Source organism: Haliotis rufescens, unplaced genomic scaffold (genome assembly GCF_023055435.1).
Source record: "Haliotis rufescens isolate VD_foot unplaced genomic scaffold, xgHalRufe1.0.p SCAF_98, whole genome shotgun sequence".
NCBI lineage: Eukaryota > Metazoa > Mollusca > Gastropoda > Lepetellida > Haliotidae > Haliotis > Haliotis rufescens.
This window is the reverse complement of record NW_025964392.1, coordinates 28,515-51,099: the sequence shown is the minus strand read 5'-3', so window position 1 is coordinate 51,099 and position 22,585 is coordinate 28,515. Positions and strand designations below refer to the sequence as shown.

The window sequence follows — 22,585 nt, the reverse complement described above, 5'->3', positions numbered from 1 at the left end:
CACGTTTCTTTCACTTTTTCACACTTTTTAAATAAATCAGACGTGTATCACTTTGTCAAAGAGCATTGATGTGTTTGGACGATGTGTTTTGCATCGAATACTTTGAACTTGTGTTTTCAATGTTTTGCAATTTAATTTTTAAAGTGGTAAAGTTTTTTGTGCCGTCAGTTAGCACAGCTATAATGTACGTGAGTTACACATAAGTTCAACCGTTTTTAAATTTTCCTTTTTTCATTGAGAACGAATGCTCCCACAATTTAAGTATATATCACATTGTATTATCTATTTTATACAATTTGTGTCTGTTATCTTCGATGAAATACATTCACACTTTTTTGAGATATGAATGTTCACACCATATTAATATGACGCTTTTAAATGTCCTTGTCTGCAGCGCGGGATATGAAGGCTGTGAGGCAGCACCTACGGCATATAGTTTAATCCAAAGCAACAAGTCTAATGTCGAAGATATCTCGCTTTCTGCATGAAATCAAAGATTATGATACAGGATCATCCATAATTAGTTTCCATTGATGATTAGTTGGTGACAACGCATTAGTGACGGAATATGAAGGTTTCTGGAAATAGTATATTGTTCTTCCGAACATATTCCTATCTGAAGGATGAAACAGCGTCTTGCAGTCTCGTAATTTGACATACTATCATCCATATGTTGTTTGGTTGTGTTGACATACTATCATCCATGTGTTGTTTGGTTGTGTTGAATTTACGTGACTGTCCTAGAGAATGGCTTGAGTGAATGGTGGATTGTGTGTCAGTCAGAGATTGCAGTGTGAATTGTTGAAAATATCAACTTGAATAATCTGAGACATATTGAATTCCCTTTGCTAGATTCCCAGACAAGGAACCTGACCTTGCCGCCACATGCTGGTCTGGGCAATAGTGCAGAGGCAGTTGTAAAATGTGAAACAAGAACGTCCACATTCCCAAATCAAACAGTTCACTAGATGGCTGCTTCCATTAGAAGATGCTTAGATGCATGCTTGTATATTGTCAAATTATGCTTCAAGTAATATTCGAAAAAGTAAAATGGCACTTACAAGGACTAGGATTCCTGAAAGAGAATAAAAGAGGGGGTAAGTAAAACTGCAATATTTAAATAAAGTAATGGAGTGTTTATCAGTAACAAGGGGACACGGTTAGGTCAGTCGTCATAGACGCTACAATTTGTTCTGCTGAACAGAGGAGGTCCTTCGGGCATTGCTTAAAACCTATGATCCTATGAATCCCAGATCACCCTGACTTTGTGTCTAGCTTTGTCAGCACCATAACCATGTCCGTGGGTGTCACAAAGTCGCAAACGTCTGTGACCTCCATCATTTCCGGCTTTACTCCCATATCAAGCCGACACGCCATGATATAACTGAACTACTATAAACCAAACTTACTTACCACCTCTTCAGCAACACTTCTAACAATCATTTAGAGAAGATACTACCGCATGCTTTAAAGAACAGGTCTTCATGGGAATTACCTTCTTATCAGCCACGTAAACCCTTTGTCAAACGTTCTTCTACATCGTGGACTGCAAAGAGATTTGCTTCATAAAACACAGGGCACCTGCTTGACATTTCCTCAAAAACATATTCACATTTCCATAAAACCATGTCTTGTGCTGAATTTAAATTGTCATCAGTGAACGACCGGATACAATTGCCATTACTAATAAGGATGGCATCATAGAAAATATAGAGTAACATTCGTGTGTTTGTACAACTGAAACCTTGTAGATTCTAGTACATCATTTTACCAATGTAAAATATGTCAAAGTTACGCTGAACAAAATGAGTTGATCATAAACTAGATGCTGAAGTAGTGTGAGGTTAGAACCCGACCCAGACAAAGTAAACTCACCTCCTCCAGCAACAAATTGTCGAAAAGATAAAGATCACCAGTAACATCGACATGAACTGCATACCCAGTGTAAAGTGCCCCTTATCTGCAACAAACACAAAATGACTAATTAGGGTGTCTAATGTGCCCCTCACCTGTAACAGACAACCATAATATGACTAATAAGTCTGTCCTTTGTGCCCCTCACCTGTAACAGACAACCATAATATGACTAATAAGTCTGTCCTTTGTGCCCCTCACCTGTAACAGACAACCACAACATGACTAATTAGTCTGTCCTTTGTGCCCCTCACCTGTAACAGAATACTATATGGGAATAAGTAGAATACATATTAGATATTTAAGGTAAACATTCAATGGCTTACATTCAGCAGATTTTGTATTTGAAACATACGATTTTCACTATATTGAAATTTTAATATTCTTTTGTCTAATTGAACAAGTATTATTTTTTTCATTATCTGGCCTCGAGAGCCTAACTCTACTTGACGCTTCTCAAGCTGCAGTCACTCAGCAGGATGGTTCCGTGATTGGGTTCCACCTATTTACCTTTTTCTGCTTCACAGAACTCTCCTGTATATCTACCTCTGCACCCATGGGTACAATGCCCACTTCCTTGATGACAGGTGTCCGCAATGCAGTTCCAGCCACACAGCTTTTCACATCGGTCGCCATGCCAACCACGCCGACATCCCCGAGTGCACGTTCCAGTGCCAGTCTGACAGTAGTTGGTGTTTCTGTCGGAACCCAGGGCACAACCTGGAGGACAGGCTTGATCGCATGTTTCCCCAAATCTGCCCCAGTCACATGGTCTGTAGGTAGTGGTCACTGCAACACAGACACAGCTTGTGAGAACACTACATGTTAAAACGTCTGTATATACATGTAAGTACATATCGACGGCTCACATCCCATTTAATGCAATCCATTAGTAGCAGTCAATGGTAATACACGAGAGGGAGGCATTTATCAGCGTGATCGTACTGCCGTGAGCCCACCATTCAACTATGGTGCTAATTGATCATGAATATAGACAGAATCATGCCCCATTTTTAGCTTTTAGATTCACTTTTTGTGAATAATAAATAAAAGTCAAGGATCTGATCATACACCACTATTGTTGCTGACGTCAAAGGTCATGATATAAGCTGTTACAGAAAATAAAACTGATACAGTTAGCTGAATATCAAGCCGATTGATACACAGCTGATCATGTTATAACATACAAGCTTGAACAGACCATGCATTCAGCAAATGGGAAACTTGGTAAACCTGAATATTTAACAGAGCATTTTACGAAGATTAAAAATATACAATAGAAAACAGCCGACGGGTTGAGAGATTGTCAATGCAAACTAATCCACAGAATAATCACCACACAAACATGTCTGTATAAACTTGGTATAATTGACAATTTCACTTAGTATTAAAACAGAACATGTTTCTTCTTTGCATTCAGTACAAAATAGTTTGTGTCTGTAAGCTAATCAACACTGTGTCTAAATCTTCAAATACTCTGTTCTTACTCGCTCTAAACCACCCAGTGTTGTAATGACGTGAAATATAGCACAATATTGCACGTTATTTATGTTGAGACATTACAGACAATAGCCCCCCTTTAAGTATATTCTAATAGGAAGATGTTTTATCCACGAGGCCAATGAGTTGGATTAACGTAAAGTTTTGTAAGAATACTGTATGACATGTTATCATGTCATAGAAGACAGTATCGCTTTATAAGTATGCCATAAGTACAGTCAGTGCAATCGCAGAATAAATATAAGTCACACTCGTGTACATTAACATTTCTCATTAAAAGAAAGCGGTCATACAAGGCCCTCGTAATTTCCCTTGCATATAGGGTGTCACTATTGGAGCGCACTTTAGTGAGGAGTTCACATGTTACATCACGTAATCATGAATTATCTATTGGTTTAAAATCAACCCAAAATTAATGTTGGATTATGTCAAAACGTGATGTACATTTACATCTAATATCCATATAGTATTATGAAACTAGGAGCTGTCAATCTTCTGTATGCCATCTTCTCAACATCTATAAAAAAAGTACCTCTGTTCTGACTTACCCCCTACACATAACTTATCAGGATCTGTTTATAGAATTGTAGAACTGCGTACATGTTGTCTGTGTCTGTGAACCTGTTGTTTTGTTACAGAAATATTCACTGTATCCAGCTATACACCCGAGGGTACGTCCCCCGTTGCGCTGATTGCACGTGGTGCTGATCACAGCAAAAAAAATGCAGTTTCCGGTATCCGGATACCTGCCGGATACCACCGGACACTTACCCAAAACGCGTCCGGGTATCCGGTGGCAGATACCTTGCCGGATACCAGATCCGTGGTATCCGGCATGGACACCTCACCTGAAAGTATGCCACCTGGAATCCGGGTATCCGGCACCGGATACCTCACCGGATACCTCAATCTGGGTGTCCAAGGATCCGCACCGGATACCAAGAATCCGGCACCGGATACCTCATTCTGAGTTTCCAAAAACATGTCACAATTTGGGGGTGCATTTTGTTCAATTAAGTGTGAAACACCTAAATATATATTGGAAACTAACCATGAAAATTGAACATTGCTGAAGGTATCCGGCAGGTATCCGGCAGGTATCCGGATGTAATTTTTCGAGATGTCTTATTTCTGGTAAATAATGTTAGCCTGGGCATATCAGATAGCTGTAGTAATATTCTGTGTCATTTTAGTTGTAAATATCCCCTTAAAGTTGAGATCTATGGCCATGTACTTTTGGAGAAGACAATTTTTTTCAATTTCATCTATAATTCTTTTTAGATGTTAAGCTGTTTAATGAACAAACATCAGTTCTAATACATGTATGATGATATCCTTAAATTTCATGTTCAGACTTCCAGATTATTCTGAGTGAAAGTATAAACTCAGCGACTGTGTGCTCACTTGGGCCTTTGGTCCTAGTGAGATGATAATATGATTATTTGTAAAGGTACAAGTACTTGTTATGAGCATACCAGCTTCATTTAAGTTTGAAACACAATATGCCTCACTCTGAGGGTGACATGTACCAGATTTCATCACACTACAGAGAGCTGTTCCTCAGTTACTGTGAACATTTTTACTGAAAGACATTGAAAGCTAATTTGACCTTCAATATCAGTTGCGACTATTTCAAAAACAATTGTAAAGTGCTTCATTCAGTGTAATATTGAGAAACATATGACAATGATATACAACTATGTGTATAAGAGTTATTTAGACTTCTGCGGGAAAAGGCACATTAGAGAACAAGAGTCATCAGAAAGATGACATATCCCCCCGGCAGCTGTCTGTAAAGTAACCACTAGTGCATTTCTGTATGTAATGAGTCAACAGTTGAATGTTCTTTCAGAAGCATACATTGTTTACCCACAAAAGATCCACCATGGTCGCATCCATATGAATGCCAAGTTTCGATCAAATACATTGAATGTTTTTCGAATTCTGCCCCAGAAATGAACCTCATCCCCAATTGAGTCTATGTCCAACTTGATTCCATTAAAAAAAAAAAAAAAAAAAATTAGAAAAATCCCAAAATTTGAAAGGCACCACTTCAGTATGTGCATGATAGCTTTGCCAAGTTTCGATCAAATACACTGAATGGTTTTCGAATTCTGCCCCGGAAACGAACCCCATCCCCAATTGAGTCTATGTCCAACTTCATTCCATAAAAATTTAAAAAAATAAAAATTAGAAAAATCCCAAAATATCAAAAGGCACCACTTCAGTATGTGCCTGATAAGAGTTGCCAAGTTTCGATCAAATACACTGAATGGTTTGGGAATCCTGCCCCGGAAAAGGAAATGATTACGGACGGACAGACGGACAGACAGGCTGATCACTATATCCCCCGTATTATATGCCGGGGGATAAAAAGTAAGTGTATGACCTGTTGCCAACTTCTATCCCTGCCCTAAGGAAGAGTTTGGCCATTAACAATTTTTTTGTCTGGCTGTGACATTGACCTTTGACATAGCAGATCAATGTGTTATTCCAAAGATGTCCAAGCAATGCATGGTTTTATACGATAACTGTGGCTATCAAATTGAGGCAAAATATTGGAAAATCCCCATTTACACAGCTGGCTAAAGAAACAAACAACAAACAAATTATCAATTTCTTTTATTTATATGCATATATCACACATTGAACAGTGTTCATATAATGGTTCCTGATGCAGTATGCACTTTCCTCCTATTCTTCAATACTCATAACAGAGCGGGATAACTGTTCGCTTGAAAGCATCAGCAGACCATGCTCACCAGTTCAGAGTTACTTGCCCTCAAACATCCTTTTCCTTCTATATTGCCATGGAAAAACAGGAACCAGGATGAGGGGAGGCCAGATGGGCTCTATCCCTGTTGCATTGTGTTAGTAGAATTGTGAACATTCTATTTGGTGTTTGGGTCCACATTTATAGACAAGTAGTCGCAAACATCATTCCTTTCAAGTGATTACCACATGGCCAAAGACAATAATTTCTTCAACGTCCTTGAAGGATCCCACTCCGACTTGGCATTGGTTGGTCTTCTCCCATTTGCCTGACCACCCTTTGTGAGTGTGTCCCAGTGTCAATTGGCATATAACTTCTCGGTAGGCTCCCATTGAAATAACAGGACTCTCCTCATCGCTGTCTGCCAATCACTTCGGATATCTGGAAGGGTCCTTCCAGACTGTCAACCTGTCACCCGGGTATCTCAAGCTGGACTTCAGTTTCTGCAAAATTATGTATAAAGATTGTAGCAAAAGAAAAGAATTGTTGCAACATGTACTTACAGATAAAAGGCAGCAAATTCACTTAATTTATCATCTTTGAGTTTTGTTATATACCAAACATTTGAGATATATATTGTTCCATGCTGATGAGTTGAAACAATCATTAACTGACATCTCTTAAAAATGTTCCTAGCAACCTATGCTTGCCATACAAGCCAAAGTAATAGATGAGGTAGCAAGTGGGCTCATTGAAAGCTCGTAATCGTACCCAATAACATGGGATGTTGTCCATAACAGTCATCATCGGTGCGTCTGGATCGAGCTCATAACATTAATCTCTGGTTTGTCTAGTTGAGATTTGAGATTTGATTAATTTATAATCCTTGTCATTTAGCCGAACTATTGCTGGATGTGGTGTTAAATGAGTGAATTGGGTTTAACGCCTCTTTGAACAGTATTCCAGTTATATCATGGCATGTAAGCTTGATGTGGGAAGAAAGCCCGAAGTGATGCAGGTCTTACATGTTTACCACTTTGATGAAACCCACAAGCAAGTGTATGATGCTACCCTCGATTCAAACCCACGACCATCGGTTTCTGTCAAGCCCAAGAGATGCAACTATGCACAGCAAGTTGTAGTGCCTTTGATAATTAGGCCATCCATGCCAACAGGTGATAAAGAACAAGCAAACTGAAGAAATATTTGCAGAATAGCTACATGAACATGATGAACCAAACAGAATAATTTCAAATATTTACCACTCACTGCTACTCTTCTCTTGTTCCTCATTGCTTCCCTTTTTCCATTGATGCTGTGCAGATGACTGACTCATTCATTCATCCAGACATTCTGCAAACATAAGTAGCATTCACATTAGAGAAATGTCCAAACTGTACATGCTGTACATTGAATTCAATTGAAAAGGCCCCAGTTGAGTTTCCAACTTAGAACTGTCCTTATTAAAATATTTCATCCCAAACATTCAGAGATAAAACATAACCCCATATTTAACAACTGTCAAACAATTATTTGACAACAAAGCCAGGGTCATTCAACATACACTTTACATAAGGAATCACTTGTTGCAAAAAAGATCCTCGCCAAGGTCAGAGTCATTCCATGAAATATTGAATGATTAAGTTATGAAGCTTATACAAAACAAGGACATAACAGTGTAATTATAACAATATCCTAAGCGTTAAAAAAATAAAGTCTTTGGTGGCCATTATTGTAAATTATAATCTGTATTAGCATCCCACGAAAGTTAAGAGTTAATAATCGTTCCTAGATCTTGGTACTTTTCTTCATTATCCATAAAAAAGCGGATTTAATTTGGATCATCTTGTTTTGACCACAAATCCATTACGCCTCTTATGCTAACAAACAGTTGACCATAATACTAAAAAAAGGACCCTTGGCGTTTACGGTAAAGTATGTAGAGCAGGAAAATATCTACATCAATCCGTTCCATAAGATCTCTGCACAGAAATCATAAGGCCTCGAAGCCCTGCTACGTACCTGGCAATGCCAATCGCCTTTCCAAATACTGTTGACTTCCGCGTTGTGGATGGCTGAGAGGAACTTCGGCCGGCATTTCCGTGGTGGAGGTGAATGAGAACAATGTATCGATACACGAGGTAAGCTTATCGTAATCAAGAATCACAGTGTATATCGATACACGAGGTTTGTTTACATCCATGTTCTAAAATGGCGCCCTGGACCGTAGGGGAATATGGGTAAAATGGCTTGTTCCGGGTTAACACCAAGCTGGGCCCCGTCTCTAATATCACATTATTGTTTGGCGCAAGTTGACGACGCGCATAGGGAGCCGGGAACCAGGTTAACACGACATAAGCTGGTCCCCGGCTCTCTATGCGCGTCGTCAACTTGCGCCAAGTTATATTAGAGACGAGGCCCAGCTTATACACTGAACACGATCGGTCATTTCGTCAAAACTGGCCAAAAATTGAGATTGCAGCTGAGGTCATGCTGGCAGCTGAAGTGACACATTAAGGTAAGGAATATGTGAATATTACAATGATCACGTATTAAAGTAATTTACCACATGTAAGCCTGTCACATGTGACACATTAACTTTTATAGCCAACATGTAAGTAAATGTATAATTATATTTTTATATGACAAGTAGCCTGTCTATCATATGTTAGTATTTGCTTATGTATATAATGTAGAAATATGTTTACTTTAACTGGATAATTTGTATGCTAATGTGACTCACTGTCTTATTTCATATACTCCCTGTACTCTGTGAGAATGATTAATAGCCTCAACATATTTTTCCAGATGTGAAGAATCAAGAACAGCTTTAATAACAGGGAAGTTTTGCATCAGAGATCATCGTGAAGTGGAAGAAAAGACATTTTAAGGGTATGAACATTTTCACTTGAACTAGTTGAACAATAACCATGATGACAACTTTATCATGGGGGAATTTTTGGTGGTGGGGTAGCCTAGCGGTTGAAGCGTTCACTCTTCGTGCTGAAGACCCAGGTTTGATTCCTGCCACATAGCTGCGATATTGCTGAGTGTGGCGTTAAACATCAAACAAAGCTAACAGCCGCATACTTACTCACGTGGGGATTCCAGGTTGAAGTTAGTCCCCATAAACATGATCAACCTATGCTAGTTGTGACAGATAACTTAATGGATCGGGTGATCAGGCTCCCTGACTTGGTTGATCCATGTCATTGTATCCCAATTGTGTGGATCGATGCTCATGATGTCAATCACTGGATAGACTGGTCCAGACTTGATTATTTACAGACCGCCGTCATATAGCTGGAATATGGCTGAGTGCAGAGTTAAACAACAAACACCAACATGATTCTACAACATGCTCTTGTGGATACCATTTTGAAGATCCTACACATAACTTCTTTTCGGGTCTTAACTATTGCAATATGTTCTACATGTGTTTTAAACATATATTTTTTTTATAGTGAACTGGATTTGCAAACAAGCCGATGGCTTATCTAAATGATGCTGAAATACAAAATAAGTATTAATAAAATACTAATTCTATACTATTGCAAACTATCAGTTGAGCAATAATGTAATCATCTGATTATAAGTAGATAATGAAGGAGAAGTCCATATTGATTAAATGTACCAGATTCTGAGATAAATGCACGTATTGATTGATTTATTTCAATGTTTTCCTGTACATAATTTTCAACAATTCCATATAAAGCTTTCTTATATCATATCCATGCTGTATCATAATACCTATTATTTCTAATAATAGCATAATTTGGACACACAAATAAGTAATGAATGGTATTTTTATAACAGGTCCCACACATGCGGGATAGGTCATTTGACATGAATCAGTTTTATGTGAATTTAAATCACTACAAGCTGATCTGAGTCATGAAAGGATATGCCTTCGATTCTGTGAAAATGGAAATGCTAAAACATCTCCCAATATTAACCATGCTATTACAGAATCTGTTCACTTGTTTTTGTATGTAAAATATTTTTGAAAGATTACATCCATCTAATGATTGTTTGTATGTGATATGCCAGTAGAGGTATATGTGTACAAGCATGTGCATACAGATAAAAAAAATTATGTTTGTTTGGCTAGGTACCAGTATATGAATAGGTTGTTTAGTGCGACTTGTATATAAGCATCATCATAGTTTCAACAGACAGTTTATGTATATCAAATGTTAAATGTCTTTGTAGGGAGAATTGCATATCAAAACTGTCATTATTTTATTACTTATGAGTAGAACTTTTTAAGTATCTGGCATGATACATTTCCTTGGTCCACAGACACATGTTACCAGTAAACTGGCTTGATAAGTAGCATAACAGTCAGTGTGGTTGGAAACTAATTAAGCCGTCACTACTCAATTAAGTAATTAACAGACAATTGCAAGTGATAATACCCACCTGACACTAATTGCCCTGTTAATCCCTAATCCACCATGAGTTGACATTGAGCTCATCTTGCTAATGAGCTGTTGTGAGCGTAACGTGATGATAAACATCTAAGGTGGGGCAGGCTTTGATCAAGTGTTCTGTAGAAGAGATTATGTCACTTGTTTAATGTTTATTTAGGATTAGCTACATCCCTTGATGCGACCAAGACCATACTTGAGGTTATCAGACAGTTTGTCTGGATACAGCCTGATGTCTCAACTGTACTTATTGGATTCTGCCTTGTAGCAAACTATGTGTGTGACAAGGACTTTGACCACTCTGTGCAGATGCATAACAATGCATAATGAACTTGGGGTATGATTCAATTATGTCACACAAGTCAAAGATAGGTTCCAATGTATTTAGAAACAGACGATAGATGCAATACTGTGTAACTTTATAACAATCAAATGATTTACAATTACCCTTGAAAAGTTCCAAAACCAAATAGAACTACTTAAATTATGATTACACTTGACCAATATATTTGGCAGTTTTTGCCGTTATTGTTAATCTGAATTAAAGATAGGATAAATGATAAAAATATGATAATGCATATCACACACAAGTGTGTATTATACGCAAATAAATAAGTCTTGTATACATTGATTAATTGGAAAGGGTCCTAATTGGGATTGTTCACTAGCCAATATATTAGCAAATATTCCCATGGGCGCTTATTAGAGCGAGGCGCTTATTACGTCAAATACTTTAGTTCTGTTTTTATGTATAAGAACCTATTTTATGCAATTTGCATTGCCTTGTTTACCTTTCCTTATGTTTTGATGTAATGCAAACATTTGAGAAAAATTCAGGTGAGCCTGCCTTATGGCACTACAGGAATTGTTTTCAGAAGATCAATTACAATTTTGTATTTTCTGTACAATTTACTGTTTGCTATGGCTTTTTTACATTGGTTAACATGGTTTGGTTAACAGTTGCTTGATAAATTGTCATTACCTTACTCATTGAGAAACCAAATTTTTACCCTTTGTCAATATATGTGTGTTTCTTATATTTTTAATAACAAGCTTTTATAGATGTTATAAATTGTTTCAGGCACCTGGATTTCACAATGACACCAGATCAGACAAGTCATAGAAAGGACTCTCCGGATGATGAATAATCCTCCCCAGAACAACTAACAGGTTCACCTCAGAAAGTGATGATTCTGAATGAATAATGCCACATCAGTGTGATTCTGTAGGTTGTTTTATTACGACATTAATCAAGTCTAAAGGAATCAATACCACAGCAGTGAGACTGTTTATGTGGTGTACACTGACGCTGACTATACAAATCTGAATGACTTTTGTGGTTTACTGCACAAACATAATTGACTTTAGATATTCTTCTACCTTGAAATTCTTCTGAGATTTGACTAATTTGTTTATTTAGAAAATGGCATTGAAGCATCTGTTTCTGTTTTTGAATGTTCTTGCAAACACCTCTGGTTACTGAACCAATGAAATGTCATAAAATCAATAAATATGATTTTTTATCTTAACAATTTTTTTGTTTTGCTTCTTTAAAGAAATATGATATTGATCATTCATAACATAGGTGCTAACATATATCAAATATACTAATGCCCTGAATGTTTTCCTACAATTAATACAGCTCACTGAACGAAGTTTTTAGTTCCATGTCAGTAGAAAAGTTACATTGATATTTTTATGTACCAGTACTTTATTAGGTGTTTTCTGTGGATGCCATTAGTCTTATGCACCCATTTGGGTTAATGATATTCTGTTTCGAACTTCAATGAAACTCGTCTGTCAAGATGTAACAAGTATTGATACAGTTCCAAAATAATCTTTTAATCTCACCAGGAACAAAGGCCCAAGTGAGCACATAGCCAATGACTTTCATTTTTTTGTCAGAGTGAGTATGGTGTCATGCCACTTTATGAGCAAAATTCAAACAATATTATGATGGGTGACACCAAGCAATGTACCGATGTGGTGAATCGAATGCTTCAACCACTAGGCTAAAACAAACTGGGAATATGAAGATGATATGTAAGGATACCATCATACCAGGACTGAATGCTTTTCATTTAATACGCTGAACATCTAAATTGAAATATATATGAACTTGAAAAATGTTTTCACCAAAAGTACATGCCCATAGATCTCAACTTCAAGGGGCTATTTACAACTAAAATAACACAGAATATTACTACAGCTATCTGCTATGCCCAGGCTAACATTATTTGTTAGGAGAAAGACATCTCGAAAAATTGCATCCGGATACCTGCCGGATACCTGCCGGATACCTTCAGCAATGTTCAATTTTCATGGTTAGTTTCCAATATATTTTTAGGTGTTTCACACTTAATTGAACAAAATGCACCCCCAAATTGTGACATGTTTTTGGAAACTCGGAATGAGGTATCCGGTGCCGGATCCCTGGACACCCAGATTGAGGTATCCGGTGAGGTATCCGGTGCCGGATACCCGGATTCCAGGTGACATACTTTCCGGTGAGGTGTCCATGCCGGATACCACAGATCTGGTATCCGGCAAGGTATCTGCCACCGGATACCCGGACGCGTTTTGGGTAAGTGTCCGGTGGTATCCGGCAGGTATCCGGATACCGGAAACTGCATTTTTTTTGCTGTGGATGGAGTTCTGGCTACAAAGTAGATCACAGTGGTAAACAAGATATTTACCATCCCCAAACACACAAACATGATAACCTATTTATCATTTAATGTCACTCTTCAGTTTTATGCTCGAAAACTCTTTCCATCTCTCACAAACATTACCTAAACATTGCGAGTTTTCCTGGAAGGTGGGCATGAATATATACAACGACGGAGGGTAAGTGTTGTGTCAGTCCGACAGTGACGTAGCTAATATAATCCCACTAAAACCTCAAGGGAAGCCACTATAACTCTAGTCTATGAAACGTCACGGCCACAGTCAGAGGGTGTTGACAGTCTGTTCTATCACAACGTTACGAAGTGTAGTCAGATGTACCCACAGCGACAAAACAAGTTTACAATTGAACATATTTCGGCAAAATCCACTGTTTTAATATGTGGAAAAGGTTCCAAACCGCAGAGGTCTACAAGCCCAGATGAAAACTGACCCCACTTGGCTGGTGCACTCAGAAAATAGTTTCGCAATTTATATCTCCAAAGTTGCCACAACATGTGAAATGCCTTAGCTACGTCACAGTCAGACACTGATTTTCAGTATGTTAGAATATTCTTTTGATGATGACAATTATCCCTGTAGTTTCTCCAGATTCCTGATGGCTAATTCTGATTCGGTCGTCGAGTTTCAAGGGTGACGCCATGTTTGTTTGCGAACACTGAAAGTAGTCCCTATTTGACCTTTGATATTTGCATCTCTATCTGTATATGACCCCAATGGATATCGTTATTTTCCGTTGGCTATATCCTGCTGACAAACCTGCCCCATTATATGATAGAGAACTGTATAATGTGTAAGAAAGGATAAGAATTTATGGATGAACCACTTCTTTATTACAATTGAGAGCAACGTTTCGGTGTAGGTTCAAACACCGTTATCAAGCCAGCGATATCCACGCTCTGGATATCACTTGCTTGATAACGGTGTTAGAACCTACAGCGAAAGAAGTTGTTCATCCATAAAATCTTATCCGTACTCCTACTTCTAAATACCTATCAAAGAAGATGTATCTGTGTACCTGTTGTCTGTATCTGTGTACGCATTGTTATGTTACAGAAATATCCAATGTATCCATCTATACACCCGATGGTACACCCCCCGTTGCCTTGGTTGCAGATGGCGCTGATGCAGTTGGGGCTACAAAGTTGATCACAGTGGTCACCATGCCGACCACGAACACACCCTTGCAAACACTTCCCAGTATCTTTGTCACAGGGTCGAAGGTTTCTGCCAGGATGAACTCCACAGTGATCTGAACATAGTCGGTCACAGTTGTGTCCATACTTGCCCCACTCGCACACCGGGATACCCTGTACTGCAGGAACTGAAAGCAGAAGTTAAAAAAAGATAAGTTCCTTTCAAATTAATGTGGACAATAGTTGTTGCATTAAATTTGAAAGAGAAAAGAGTTACTCCCTTGTGTGAATTTTTGTGTTTTCAACTCATAAATATAATTATATTGAAAGGTAATCCACATTCTCGTGCAGAAAGTCCTGCAAAAGTCTCCTCAATGAAAACCGTTTCATGAAATGTTGTCTATTAACCATTACTTGAAAGTTAATCTTAACTGAAGACAGAACAATAATCCCCTCAACAGAGAAAAAGGATAATATGTTCATAGTTGTTCATATAAATTTTCTTCGTATGACAAGAAACACGAAAAGTGGAAACAATTGGGTGTGTTTAGACATGCATGCACTTGAACCATTATTCTACACCACAGATGTATTGTTGATGTTAACATGTTGTACTCCTGAATGCAGGGTTTTGTGCAGTAAAACAATGTTGGTTATGGTAGAATTTTGTGACATCTTCGATTAAGTAATGAAAGAAACATGATTTTCGATTGTATACATGTCATTAATAGATTGTTTGTTTTTGAGAGTCAATTGTGTTGTTTTACCAAATTAATCTGAGATATGAAGTTGCGAGATAAAATAGGTATCATGAAAACACTGATATCAGAATTTGTGTATAGAGCTGTGTCTGTGTACCGTTGTCTGTGTCTGTGTACCTGTTGTTATGTTACAGAAATATCCAATGTATCCATCTATACATCCGATGGTGCACCCCCCGTTGCCTTGATTGCAGATGGTGCTGATGCAGTTCTGACAACAACGTTGATCACACTGGGCACCATGTCGACCACGAACACACCCTTGCAAACACTTCCCAGTATCTTTGTGGCAGGGTCGAAGGTTTCTGCCAGGATGAAGTCCACAGTATTCTGAACAAAGTCGGTCACAGTTGTGTCCATACTTGCCCCACTCGCACACCGTGACACCCTGTACTGCAGAAACTGAAAACAGCAGTTAAATGAGCAGTTATGTAGTAAGGGTCGAAGACCTGCTTCACGTCGGTCAAAACAGTGTTAAGCCAAGGTCACTCATATTCTGGATCATATGACCATTTACTGTTGGCAACCGAATTCCACTGTTCGGGAAATATATCAAACACGGGTCTATTGAAAATAACAAAGGTCACAAAACAAACTCACGGTTGAGCCAGCCTGAATTGTACTGTCTCGTCACGTGGTACGGATTTACCAATGGAAATACTAGATTCTGTAGTCCGGTAACATAATTACATAATAATAATAATCATAACAAGTTGAAAAATGCACTTACATACAATGATCAGCAACGATCCAAACATCTCAGCGTGTAGGGAATCCATTCTGTATCACAAACAACATAATACGTGACACTAGCGTGCTGTGAAGCTGAAGCAGCTATAGGTCAACATTCAAACTTACAGAGAAGTTATATAACAACCACATCATGAAACCAGAATCAGCACATTCCCATGATTTCTCCAGAGGCTCTAGATAGTCTGTAAATACATGGTGTAAGTACGTTGTGTAAGTAAGGCCTGTAACTACGTCGTGTAAGTACAGGGTGTATGTACAGTGGGTAAGTACGTCCTGTTAGTACGTTGTGTAAGTACGTTGTGTAAGTATGTCGTGAAAGTATGTCGTGTAAGTACGTCGTGTAAGTACATGATGTATGTACAGTGTGTAAGAACGTCGTGTAAGTACGTCGTGTAAGTACAGTTTGTAAGTACGCCGTGTAAGTGCATGGCGTATGTACATGGTGTATGTACATGGTGTATTTGTTCAGTGCGTAAGTACGTCTTGTAAGTACGTCGTGTACGTACATGGTGTAAGAAACAGTGTGTATGTATGTCGTGTAAGTACGTTGTGTAAGTACGTCGTGTAAGTATGTTGTGTAAGTATGTAGAGTATGATGTGTAAGTACGTGGTGTGTGTACGTGGTGTAAGTACGTAGTGTAAGTATGGTGTGTAAGTACGTGATGTGTGTAAGTAGTGTAAGTATTTGATGTATGTACGTGGTGTGAGTACGTGGTGTATGTGCAGGGGGGGAGTAAGGGGAGTGTGTACATGGTGTAAAAACGTGGTGTAAGTACGTACTGTGAGTACGTTGTGTAAGTAGGTGGTGTAAGTACGTGGTGTATGCACGTGGTGTGAGTACGTGGTGTATGTACATGGTGTGAGTATGTGGTGTATTTACATGGTTTGTGTGCGTGGTTTGTGTACGCGGTGTATGTATGTGGTGTAAGAACACGGTGTAAGTACGTAGAGTAAGTATATGGTGTAAGCACATGGTGTTAGTACGTGGCGTAAGTACGTGGTTCTAAAAACGTGGTGTACGTATGTGGTGTATGTACGTGGTATGAGTACGTAGTGTAAGTAGGTGGTCCGAGTAGGTGGTGTAAGTACGTGGGGTATGTACGTGGTGTAAGTACTTGGTGTGTGTACATGGTGTGAGTATATGGTGTTTATACATGGTGTAAGTAGGTGGTGTAAGTACGTGGTGTGAGTACGCGGTGTATGTACATGGTGTATGTACGTGGTGTGTGTACGTGGTTTAAGAATGTGGTGTAACAACGTGGTGTAAGAATATGGTGTAAGTACGCGATATATGTACGTGGTGTGAGTACATGGTGTTTGTACATGGTGTGTGTACGTGGTGTGAGTACGTGGTGTATGTACGTGGTGTGAGTATATGGTGCAAGTGCGTGGTGTAAGTAGGTGGTGTAATTACGTGGTGTATGTATGTGGTGAGAGTACGTGGGGTAAGTACATGTTGTATGTATGTACGTGTTGTGTGTACGTGGTATATGAATGTTGTGTAAGTACGTGGTATGTGTACGTGGTTTGAGTATGTGGTTTAACAACGTTGTGTACGTACGTAGTGCAAGTACGTAGTGTAAGTACGTGGTGTACGTATGCGGTGTGAGTACGTGGTGTGAGTACGTGGTGTATGTAGGTGGTGTAAATACATGGCACAAGTATCTGGTGTATGTACATTGTGTTTGGTAGATGGTTGGTTTGTTGTTTAACGCCACACTCAGCAATATTCCAGCTTTATGACGGCGGTCTGTAAATAATCGAGCCTTGACCAGACAATCAAGTGATTGATATCATGAGCATCTATCCACGCAATTGGTATCTATGACCTGCATCAACCATGTCAGCGAGCCTGACCACCCGATCCTGTTGGTAGCCTCTTACGACAGGCATAGTCGCCTTTTACGGCAAGCATGAGTTGCTGAAGATCTATTCTACCCCGGATCTTCATGGGTCGTACATTGTGTTAGTACATGCTGTATTTACATGATGTTAGTACATGGTGTAAGTATATAGTGTAACTATCTCGCGTAAGTACATAGTGTAAGCACGCAGTGTATGCTGATTGGGTAAGTACATACAGTAAGTAGATGGTGTAAGTCAATAGTGTGAGTGAATAACACAAAGTGTGAGTACACAGTGTAAGTACATTGTGTAAGTGCATGATGTAAGTACATTGTGTGAGTTCATAGTTTAAGTGCATGATGTAAGTATGTTGTTTATGTAATTGGTGTGTGTACATGATGTGAGTACATATTTTGAATTCATAGTTTCAGTACATGGTGTAAGTATGTTGTTTATGTACTTAGTGTAAGTGCATGGTGTAAGGACATGGTGTATGTACATGGTGTAAGGACATGGTGTAAGGACATGGTGTAAGGACATGGTGTAAGGACATGGTGTAAGGACATGGTGTAAGGACATGGTGTAAGTACACAGTGTTAGTAAACGTTGTAAGTACATGTTGTAATGACATGGTGTAAGTACATGGTGTAAGGACATGGTGTAAGTACATGGTGTAAGGACATGGTGTAAGTACATGTTGTATGTACATGTTGTAAGGACATGGTGTAAGGACATGGTGTAAGTACATGGTGTAAGTACATGTTGTAAGTACATGGTGTAAGGACATGGTGTAAGTACATGGTGTAAGGACATGGTGTAAGGACATGGTGTAAGTACATGGTGTAAGGACATGGTGTAAGGACATGGTGTAAGTACATGGTGTAAGTACACAGTGTTAGTAAACGTTGTAAGTACATGTTGTAATGACATGGTGTAAGTACATGGTGTAAGGACATGGTGTAAGTACATGGTGTAAGGACATGGTGTAAGGACATGGTGTAAGGACATGGTGTAAGGACATGGTGTAAGGACATGGTGTAAGTACATGGTGTAAGTACACAGTGTTAGTAAACGTTGTAAGTACATGTTGTAAGGACATGGTGTAAGTACATGGTGTAAGGACATGGTGTAAGGACATGGTGTAAGGACATGGTGTAAGGACATGGTGTAAGTACATGGTGTAAGTACACAGTGTTAGTAAACGTTGTAAGTACATGTTGTAAGTACATGTTGTAAGTACATGGTGTAAGTACATGGTGTAAGGACATGGTGTAAGTACATGGTGTATGTACATGGTGTAAGTACATGGTGTATGTACATGTTGTAAGTACATGGTGTAAGGACATGGTGTATGTACATGGTGTAAGGACATGGTGTAAGTACATGGTGTATGTACATGGTGTAAGTACATGGTGTATGTACATGGTGTAAGTACATGGTGTATGTACATGGTGTATGTACATGGTGTAAGGACATGGTGTAAGTACATGGTGTATGTACATGGTGTAAGTACATGGTGTATGTACATGGTGTAAGTACATGGTGTTAGTACATGGTGTAAGTACATGGTGTAAGGACATGGTGTAAGTACATGGTGTAAGGACATGGTGTAAGTACACAGTGTTAGTAACCGTTGTAAGTACATGTTGTAAGTAAGCGGTGTGAGTATATTGTGTGAATGCATTGTGTAAGTACATTTTAAGTGCATAGTTCAAGTACAATGTGTAAGTGAGTGAGTGAGTGAGTTTATATTTAAATTTACATAGGCAATATTTCAGCCATATCGTGACGAGACAAAATTTGACTTTAATAATATATATGTAGCCTGTATAAAATCCTGTTGACGAAGGGCAGTAAAATAACTGGATTATCACAGATATATGTTTAAAACTGGTATATGACCATAAAATATGACTATTGATCGGGCTATATCTCACAGCAACTGAAATGAGGTCACCGTACTGGGGACCATTGGGACTTACACTACCTTTGAAAAAATGAATTGTAGGATTTTGTGGGCTTACATAGCCTCTCAGGGGGATAATAATTTTACGCTACTTCAAGCCCCTTTGAGGTTATAGCCACTATCAATCTCAGTTGATATTCATATACTACCAATTTATGAAATACATAACTTTCTACGTCAAAATGAATTAATTAATTATATTTCCCTTAAAAAAAACGATGATTAAATGATTATGTATTTCATTAAAAACATCCTTTGTAGATGACGCTTTGAAATATTTATCCCTTGTGATGGAAAGATTACCATGTGTAAGCACACGATTTACGTACATAGTGTAAGTATGTGGTGTAAGTACATAGTGTGAGTACACAGTGTAAGTATATAATGTATGTACGTGGTGTACGTTCGTGTTGTAAGTGCATGGTGTAGGTACAGTGGAAGTACATGGTTTACGTATATAGTGCAAGTATGTGATGTAAGTACAAAGTGTAAGTACACAGTGTAAGTACATGATGTAAGTACTATGTAAGTTGTCGGTGTAAGTACGTGGTTTAACATGGTGTAAGTACGTAGTGTATATATATGTTTCTAAGTGAGTGGAACAGAAAGTGGAACTGTCTGTTTTTCAGATGTGTTTCTTCAGCTTCACGCAAATATTGAATATGGTAAAAATGTTCTTCCAAACTTATTTCAGTTTTTTTTTTTTTTTTTGTAATCCAAACGTTATTTCGATTGTTCAACTTTTTGTTGTTACAATTTATAACCCCAAAATAATTAAATGAGCTTTGCATTACATTTTGCACCACATACACTACACGTAATATTTCATAAACCTGTTTAACTGCACAGTTAGAGGTCGACCACGTGCACGTGTCACATGACGCCATTGTCACTCAACTAGTCAGGGGTTTGGAAAACGTTCATAGCAGAAGCGGGTAAAAACTAGAAGGCAGCAATACCTATCACAGGAAAGTGTAAATTACTAAAATGCCGCTCCCTTTAGATACATACTGCCTGACTTCATTTATGGACACTCTTGAAACGAAACTAACCATATTCGACCTGATCAAACAATGTCATGTGAAGTGCACTTGTAACAGCTGATAATATATGGGGTCAACATGACCTTAGTGAAAGTTCATGTCATGGGTGGTATAGTCTGTGTCCGCTAGTGTTTGTTTTGTTTGTTTGTTGTTACACGCAGCACTCAGGAATATGCCAGCTATACGACGGTGGTCTGTAAACAATCGAGTCTGGACCAGACAATCCAGCGATTGACATCGATCCACGCAATTGGGATACGATGACCATCCGATCCCGTTAGTCGCCTTTTACGGCAAGAGTGGGTTGGTGAAGACCTATTCTACCCCGGATCTTCTCGGGTCTCTCTTTAGGTTGACACCTGATCTATTGATCGAACATATGGCCCTGCCATAGCGACGCAAGTTTTGATTCAGGCTGAAGGTTATCGTTGTGTGGTGCTTGTTTATATATATTTCAACGCATGTTGAATACTGTAGATCACATCAGCTATAAAACTGACGGGATGACGTTCGTGCATGTCGTACGTATTGTTGAACCAAATGAGTCCGACATCATGGGATTATAAAATCACATTAAGTATATTTTTATACAGACAGGCGACTCTAGGTTTGTATTGCTATATATATGATAGCTGCGCGATAAATCACAAAGAACACAGAAGAAGGCGTGGTTTATTTCACGATAAAACATTGTTCTATCATGACGTCATTTCTGGATACTTGAACATGCGCTCGCAACGTGATCATGTCGTATATTGGGCGAGGTTATTTTAGAGAGGGAACTCTCTCGTGAGTTGTTCGCCGAAGATGTAGTGAACGAAGATAAACGCAATGATCGAACCACCGTATCCAAAAGTGTGAGATATATGACAATCGGTGTTAGGAAAACAGGCATAGATAATCGACATTAGGATTGTTGAGTGAAATACCAAACTTAACCCACCTGTTCATCAAATAGACTTGTCCGACATTGCCGAGGCAGGATGTTAATTAGGGAGTCATCATTATGAACATTTAGGTAACTATTTTTAAAGTTTGCACATTTTATGAACATCCTCAAAGACGCTCTACGTAATGTTGATATCTCAAATAAGAAATAAACGACTAGCGGCCGTTGTCGATCGTACAGAAGAAACACTGCAGGGAGAATTAATCACTCGGGGCTGCGAACCTCATTGTGTATTCTCCCTGCAGTGTTTTTTTTCTCAATGAACATACGTGACTTCTGTGTTAGATACAATCACAAAGACGATGTGTTTTCCTTTTGCATCACCAATGAAAGGAACACAGTTCTTAGCCGGAAATAAACTTACTTGTTAAATTCCTTTACTTCACGAATATGTCAGGATCAGAGAGCACCGCCAGCGTAATTTGTCCACCCTCCGACGTTCTGCGCACTACACTGTGGCACGACACACCTACTCCACTCAGTAGATAACAAGGTCCGTGTAGCCTGTCCACCCTCCGACTTTCTGCCCACTACACTGTGGCACGACACACCTGCTCCACTCAGTAGATAACAAGGTCCGTGTAGCCTGTCCACCCTCCGACTTTCTGCCCACTACACTGTGGCACGACACACCTGCTCCACTCAGTAGATAACAAGGTCCGTGTAGCCTGTCCACCCCTACAACGTTCTGCACACTACACTGTGGCACGACACACCTGCTCCACTCAGTAGATAACAAGGTCCGTGTAGCCTGTCCACCCTCCGACTTTCTGCCCACTACACTGTGGCACGACACACCTGCTCCACTCAGTAGATAACAAGGTCCGTGTAGCCTGTCCACCCCTACAACGTTCTGCACACTACACTGTGGCACGACACACCTGCTCCAC

At 39.0% G+C, this 22,585-nt stretch overlaps 1 protein-coding gene and 1 long non-coding RNA gene across 2 annotated transcripts; both read right to left on the bottom strand.

Annotated features, from left to right (window-relative positions):
- Nucleotides 1–2,086: 2,086 nt before the first annotated feature.
- On the bottom strand, nt 2,087–15,382 carry LOC124129343 (scavenger receptor class F member 1-like). Its single transcript, XM_048391775.1, has 4 exons — nt 15,313–15,382; nt 14,261–14,566; nt 2,425–2,703; nt 2,087–2,115 (listed from the first exon to the last, which is right to left on the bottom strand). The coding sequence occupies exons 1-4, from the start codon at nt 15,380–15,382 to the stop codon at nt 2,087–2,089; spliced, it is 684 nt and encodes a 227-aa protein (XP_048247732.1).
- An 11-nt stretch (nt 15,383–15,393) lies between these two features.
- On the bottom strand, nt 15,394–22,257 carry LOC125377728. The gene is made up of 3 exons (XR_007219776.1): nt 22,060–22,257; nt 15,870–15,919; nt 15,394–15,541 (listed from the first exon to the last, which is right to left on the bottom strand). It is a non-coding gene; the product is annotated as an uncharacterized LOC125377728 (long non-coding RNA).
- Between the last annotated feature and the right edge of the window lie 328 nt (nt 22,258–22,585).